Source organism: Palaemon carinicauda, chromosome 14, assembly GCF_036898095.1.
Source record: "Palaemon carinicauda isolate YSFRI2023 chromosome 14, ASM3689809v2, whole genome shotgun sequence".
NCBI classification, from domain to species: Eukaryota; Metazoa; Arthropoda; class Malacostraca; order Decapoda; family Palaemonidae; genus Palaemon; species Palaemon carinicauda.
In genome coordinates this window covers 54,179,222-54,186,721 of record NC_090738.1, presented here as the reverse complement: position 1 = coordinate 54,186,721, position 7,500 = coordinate 54,179,222, and the positions used below count along the sequence as shown (strand labels likewise).

Genomic DNA, 7,500 nt, shown 5'->3' with positions numbered 1-7,500 from the left:
TGCCCTTTTAGCACGGAAAAGTTTCCTGATCGCTGATTGGTTGGACAAGATAATTCTAACCAATCAGATAGCAGGAAATTTTAACGAGCTAAAAGGGCCCCACTGCGAGTCGGTGCAACTGCGCCTCATTAAAAAAAATTTAGTAGAGGTAACTCATTAATTACTTAGGTTCCAACATTTCTAGTGACCCTTCTTAGTCAATTGATTGCACACAGTCCTCCTCTTGAGAATCCTGGTATCAATCTACTGTGGTGTAAAGGTTTCTTAAAATACATACATCATATAGGCTAGCAAGGAACTTCCGCCAATTTTGGGGAATAGCCGACATCAAACAAATGAAAAAAGGGGGCCTATCCTCTCTACGCTCCTCCCAGCCTGACGAGGGACTCAACCGAGTTCGGCTGGTACTGCTAAAATGAGAGATGAAATTGAGCAAAAAAAAAGAAGAAAAAAAAATCTAGGTATCCTGCATAATTCCTTCGAGTTTAATGTAGAACTATCCATATTTTTAAGGATCTTTAGAGGTCGACCATTAGCAGAAGAGGGAAGGATAAGGGTAATATCCTAAATATTGACAATATATATACATAGGATTAGCACTCAAACCCCCTTCTCCACCCAAGATAAAACCAGGGATTGCCAGGCAATGGCTGCTGAAGACTCAGCAGAAACCCTAGTAGTTACACCAAACCCTCTCCCATTAACAGTTTATAATGACGGTAAGGTTGCAGACACTAATAGAAGCTACTAGGCTTGAGCGGGGCTCGAACTCCCGACTTACAGATTGAGAGACATGGACGATTCTAATTAGCTACCACAACCTTACGTTCCAGTATATATTGATTAAAGGTACATAAACGCTCTAACTATAATAGGGGAAATATTCACATATATGTCATCATTAATCTATAGTCAATTCTTTTTAGTGAGGCAGATTTATACCGACTTGCAGGGGTGCCCTTTTAGCTCGGAAAAGTTTCCTGATGGCTGATTGGTTGGAAAATATGATTCTAACCAATCAGATGGCAGGAAACTTTTCCGAGCTAAAAGGGCACCGCTGCGATTCAGTGCAAATGCGCCTCATTAAAAAAAATGTGTATAGCGGTTAGGGGCAAATCTGGCAGTATTTAGTCTTATTATTTCGAAAAATAACATCTTGTGAGAAAAACATATTTTCCTTATATCAATTCAAGAGGGTTAAATCCCACAGTATTAAATAGGAATGAATGTGTTACGCCCAGGTTCTTGCGTAGGATTAATTAAGGAATTGATTAATTCAATGTAATATTGTCGGCTTTTAACACAAATATATACATACATACATATATACATGCATATATAATAACTTAAAAGACACACACACATATATATATACATATATATATACATACATATATATATATATATATATATATATATATATATATTCATATATACTTATATATATATACACTCATATATATATATATATATATATATATATATATATATATATATATATATATATATATATATACTGTACATATATATATTTATTTATATGTATGTAATAGAGTATATTGTACATGTACTATACTATGCATACATGCATACATACATACATACATACATACATATATAAATATCAAGAAGCTCCGCTCCATAAAGCAGCCTAAATTCATTCGTACATTTTCCACAAATCACAACGACTATTGAAAAACATTTGTCCAATCATTAACACCGGCTAAATCTTCCATATCAATCCGACAGTTTATCCACCCAATGCACGAGGTCTGCTAATGCTATTGCATCATTGTTCCCTTATCTGTAATTCAACATATGGATGCTCTCCGATTCGCGAGGTTAAAAATAGTATGCAATGGATAAGAGATAAATAATGATTTCGATATGTTCAGCGGTACAGGCTGGGGCTTACCTGTAACCCTGTTAGAAGTAGATTATTATTGTGGGGAGTATATGTTAAATGCATACATACATACACACGCACACAAGTGGTTGCCGTGAGCGTGCGGTATAGTACTTCAACGTTTGCTAGGTACGTAGATAACTTCAGCCTACTGGAAACCACTCACGTACTCAAAACTAGGACTATCGTATGGCAGAGTAATTAGAAAGTAGTAAGGTCAGCCACTTCATCCTTAAATATTTGCTATCTAATGGAAGTATATTATTATTATCATAATTACTAGCCAAGCTACAAATAGTTGGAAAAGCGAGATGCTATAAGCTCAAAGGCTCCAACAGGGAAAAAATAGCCCTGTGAGGAAAGGAAATAAGGAAATAAATAAATGAAGAGAACAAATTAACAATATATCATTCTAAAAACAGTAACAACGTCAAAAAAGATATGTCATATATAAACTATTAACAACGTCAAAAACAGATATTTCATATATAAACTATAAAAAGACTCATGTCAGCCTGGTCAACATAAAAACATTTGCTCCAACTTTGAACTTTTGAAGTTCTAGTGATTCAACTACCCGATTAGGAAGATCATTCCACAGCTTGGTCACAGCTGGAATAAAACTTCTAGAATACTGTGTAGTATTGAGCCTCATGATGGAGAAGGCCTGATTATTAGAATTAACTGCCTGCCTAGTATTACGAACAGCAATCCGATTTACATGTCTGCAATACAACTGACGGTGTGTGTGTGTTTGTGTGTATAGATTGCCTTGCCTTATGCAAGACACGGGCTCTTGCGTTGGCAGCCCGTAAAAGAATGTAATTGTATTTTGTTTTAATTAAATTTGAAAGAGGGAAGTGACGGTGGGATGAACAAAACCCATAAGTTATTTAGACCTACATTCCCAGTAGCCCTTCAACCTCAATAGTAAACGATACAATATCAAATTCAAAACCCATAAGTAAACAAACAACAGTAAAATCGCATTTTCATAAATAGATACAACGAACTCACAATATTCAATATACTGATAAACCTCTCCATCATGGGAACTGGGAATTAAAAATGATAACAAATAAACCCGTGGGACTTGAAGTTGGGTCCGTGGGAACTTGGGAACTGAAGTTTACAAAGAACTTTGAAGAACTTTGAAGACCTTTCCCGCCTTGCATCGATTTGGTATCGTATGTCCTTGGTCGTGGTTAAAATTACACGTGACGAACAGATTATTGTTGTTTTTTCAAGACTACCTAACCATTGAATCGAGTAGTTACTTACAGATTTAGGTTTTTGAGCCAGGGGATTATATTCTTTACATATTCGTGATCTTTCGGTATTCATTGTCTGTAGAGTATTTTCACGCTTCACCAACCAATGGCGTCTCTACACAAATATATTGGTGTATGTATGTACACACATACACACACATCATCATCAGCATCATCATCTCCTCCAACGCCTATTGACGCAAAGGGCCTCGGTTAGATTTCGCCAGTCGTCTCTTTCTTGAACTTTTAATCCAATACTTCTCCATTCATCATCTCCTACTTCGCTTTTCATAGTCCTCAGCTATGTAGGCCTGGGTCTTCCAACTCTTCTAGTGCCTTGTGGAGCCCACCTGAACGTCAGGTGAATTAATCTTGGGGGGTGTGAAAAGTATGGCCAAACCATCTTCATTTACCCCTCATCATGATCTCATCCACATATGATACTCGAGTAATTCTCTTATAGTTTCATTTCTAATCCTGTACACACACATACCCATATATATATATATATATATATATATATATATATATATATATATATTATATATATATATTATATATATATATATATATATATATATATATATATATATATATATATATATATATATATATATATGCACACTTGTATATTGTCCAAGTGAGCATACATTGGATAAGCATATTGGAAATGAAGGGACTTGGTATCCAGGAAGAGCAAGAATGGTTTGTCAAGCTTTACAAGTCAAGGATAAACCTGGAGAGAAAAAAAAGGACAATAAAAAACATGAGAGGTGAATATATATGATGTATGTGGAGATGAGCTGTCTATGGTGAATGCAGTTGTGGGTCAATGGAGTATTTAATATAATTGTTGATTGAGGAAGATAAACGAAAGGCAGAACAGAGAGATCCAAGACTTGAAAACTGTTAATTTAAGACTGAAAAGGCTTTTGGATGTAACTATTGAAGGTGTAAGAAAATACCAAGAGTTTATGGAAGCTAGGAGTTTGTGAGAATTATATGAGTTGCCGCGCAGAAAAGAGTAGTGCCGGCTGACCAGGGTTTGCAAGGTATGTTTTGGTAAGGAAAAGTTCCCGAAGGAATAATTGTTCTATTTCATAAAATTAAAGGTGAAAGACAAGTAAAAGAAATATAAGATAAAAGTATTATTTAGTGTACCATGGAAGGTGTACGGTAGCATTTTGATGGAGAAAGTACGGCAAGTGACCAAGGAATGATAGCGGAAGAGCAGTGTGAGTTTATGTAAGGTAGAAGGTGTGAAGATCAATTGTTGGTTATGAAACAGGGATGGAAGTTTGAAAACCAAAGGGGAAATTAATTCATGATAGACATGAACCTAGAAAAAGCTTACGAAAGAATCAATAGCTAATGGAGGTTACTGAGAGTGTAGTGTATGGAAGACAAGTCGATAAAAGCAATGATTTGATTCATTTCACGTGGCAATAGTAATAAACAAAAAATCATAAACTGATTATTGGGATATTACAATGAGTTAAAGGTATCTATACAAACCTTTGGTTTCCTATTCCTAATACATTTCTCGCTCTACAATTCTTTTCCAGTTTTAATTCCCTTACATTTAAAAGTTCAAAGTTGGAGCAAATGTTTTTATGTTGAACAGGCTGACATAAGTCTTTTTATAGTTTATATATGACATATCTGTTTTGACGTTGTTACTCTTTACAACGATTTATTATTAATTTGTTCTCCTTATTTATTTCCTTATTTCCTTTCCTCACTAGGCTATTTTTCCCTATCGGAGCCCTTGGGCTTATAGCATCTTACTTTTCCAACTAGGGTTGTAGCTTGCCTAGTAATAATAATAATTCCCCTTTTCCTCATTTCCAGACGGCATTCTTCCCAGAGAAGAGATTCTGGAGGATTAGACTCTCTGGATCGCCCCTCGGGGACCTTCCAGCTGATTTGTTCAATGACGTCCAGTTCGACGAGGTTCACCTAAATGACTGCAACATCACTTCTGTCCACCCAGAAGCCTTCCGAGCGTCTAAGCCCAACATGGACACCATGGAGCTCTACTCCAATCAGCTCACGGTGAGTAAAAGAAGCTTTTTATTCGCGTTTTCTTGCAAGTTCATTTGAAGGTAGTAGGTTGGCTAAGGAACTAGCCATCCGTTAAGAAGACAAATACTTCGAGTAGGTTGGCTAAGGACCTAGCCATCCGTTGGGAAGACAAATACTTCGAGTAGGTTGGCCAAGGAACGACCCATCCGTTGAGAAGACAAATACTTCGAGTAGGCTGGCCAAGGAACGAGCCATCCGTTGAGAAGACAAATACTTCGAGTAGGCTGGCCAAGGAACGAGCCATCCGTTGAGAAGACAAATACTTCGAGTAGGCTGGCCAAGGAACGAGCCATCCGTTGAGAAGATAAATACTTCGAGTAGGCTGGCCAAGGAACGAGCCATCCGTTGAGAAGACAAATACTTCGAGCAGGCTGGCCAAGGAACTAGCCATCCGTTGAGAAGACAAATACTTCGAAGTTTTTGTATTTCGAAGAACTGCGGTCGAAGATCTGTTCTCGGAGAAATGTCCGTAGACGCCTTTGACTGGCCAGATAGTACGACATTTGATCCCTCTCTGGTTACGGGCCATTTTTCATTTCCATACACACACACACACACCGAATAGTCTGGCCTATTCTTTTACAAATTCTCCTCTTTCCTGACAAAAGTTTTCTTCACTCAAGGGATTAACTACTGTACTTCTAACCATGTCACTTTGTCTTGGAACAAGTGAAAAAAATATTTCTTGGACCCTTTTTTGACTTTATAGATAATTTACTTACTCATAAAAGGTTGTCAAATTTATAATTATAGCCTTTTCCATTTTCCTTAATGGAACTTCCTCCTCCTTAACGTCTCACTTTGTCCTGGAATGGGTTAAAAAAGATTTTTTAGGCTCCCTTATTTTTTATTGAGTTTAGAGATAGTTTATTATAGTTAATTCTTTTTAGTGAGGCAGATTTGCACTGACTCGCAGCGGTACTCTTTTAGCTCGGAAACGTTCCCTGCTATCTAATTGGTTAGAATGATCTTGTCCAACCAATCAGCGATCAGGAAACTTTTCCGAGCGAAAAGGGCACCGCTGCGAGTACGTACAAATCTGCCTCACTAAAAAGAATGACTACAGTTCATAAAAGGGTGTTAAATACATGATTGTTAATGAAGTATACTTATCCCTCTCGTGAATCCAACAACAATATAACACAAGTGCGTAAGTCACGTCTAGCGTAACCCACATATGATACAGTTATGTACTGACAAGTTTAAAGAGGATCCTTTTAACCTTGTCTATGTTTTCCAGGACGACAGCTTCCCGTGGTCGACTCTAAGCGAATACCCTAAACTGTGGTCGGTCCACCTGTCTCACAACCTCTTCACCACCTTCCCAACTCTGATCTCAGAATCCCTGGAGGACATCAGTCTATGGGCAACTCCCATTACCACCTTCAGCAGAGAGTCCTTCGAAGGAGTGCCGAACCTGAGGATCATTAATGTAGGCATCATCAAGACGTTTTGGGGGCCCATGACTGCTTGTCTAAGAGCGTCCACATGGAGATAGGTTCGGGCAATCAGTGTGTGTGTGTGAAAGGTCTTAATCTATAGACCTTGTCTTGTATGTGTGTGTGTGTTTGAAAGGTCTTAATCTATAGACCTTGTGTGTGTTTGTGTGTGTTTTTGTGAAAGGTCTTGATCTAGAGACCTTGTGTGTGCGCGTGTGTGTGTTTGTGTGAGCGTGTAAGTGAGCAAGGTCTTAATCTATAGACCTTGTGTGTGTGTATGCGTGTGTGTGTAAGGTATTAATCTATAGACCTTGTTTGTGTTTGTGTGTGTGTGTCTGTGAAAGGTCTTAATCTATAGACCTTGTAGCCTATGTGTATGTGTGTGTAAAGGTCTTAATCTATAAACCTTGTGTGTGTGTGTGTGTGTGTGTGTGTGTGTGTGTGTGTAAAGGTCTTAATTTATAGACCTTGTGTGTGTGTCTGTGAAAGGTCTTAATCTATAGACCTTTTATGTGTGTGTGCGTTTGTGTGTGTGGGGAGGGGGAGACATTTGGGCCGTAGGATTCCATTAATGAACCATTGTTGAATATATACAGGATATTTGGAATTCCTTCATGATTTTAATATTTACTTTGTTGAAGGTCATATACTGTGACCTATAAGATCTCAGTCTTGATGTTCTATCGTTATCCATTGTAAATTCATTGATATATTTAACGCGAAGAAAACTTCAGAAACAAAATATTTAGCCAATATTTTCTGTTGGCTTACCCAATAACTCAGATAAAACCAGACCATA

The 7,500-nt window shown here is 37.5% G+C and overlaps 1 protein-coding gene across 1 annotated transcript in view; it reads left to right on the top strand.

Moving 5' to 3' along the window:
- LOC137653591 (oplophorus-luciferin 2-monooxygenase non-catalytic subunit-like) overlaps positions 1 to 7,500 on the top strand; it is a 13,288-nt gene that overhangs the window by 1,775 nt on the left and 4,013 nt on the right. Inside the window, exons 3-4 of the mRNA XM_068387122.1 lie at positions 5,029 to 5,232; positions 6,503 to 6,694. Coding sequence (XP_068243223.1) covers positions 5,029 to 5,232; positions 6,503 to 6,694 — 396 coding nt within the window. The remainder of the gene's footprint in view (positions 1 to 5,028; positions 5,233 to 6,502; positions 6,695 to 7,500) is intronic.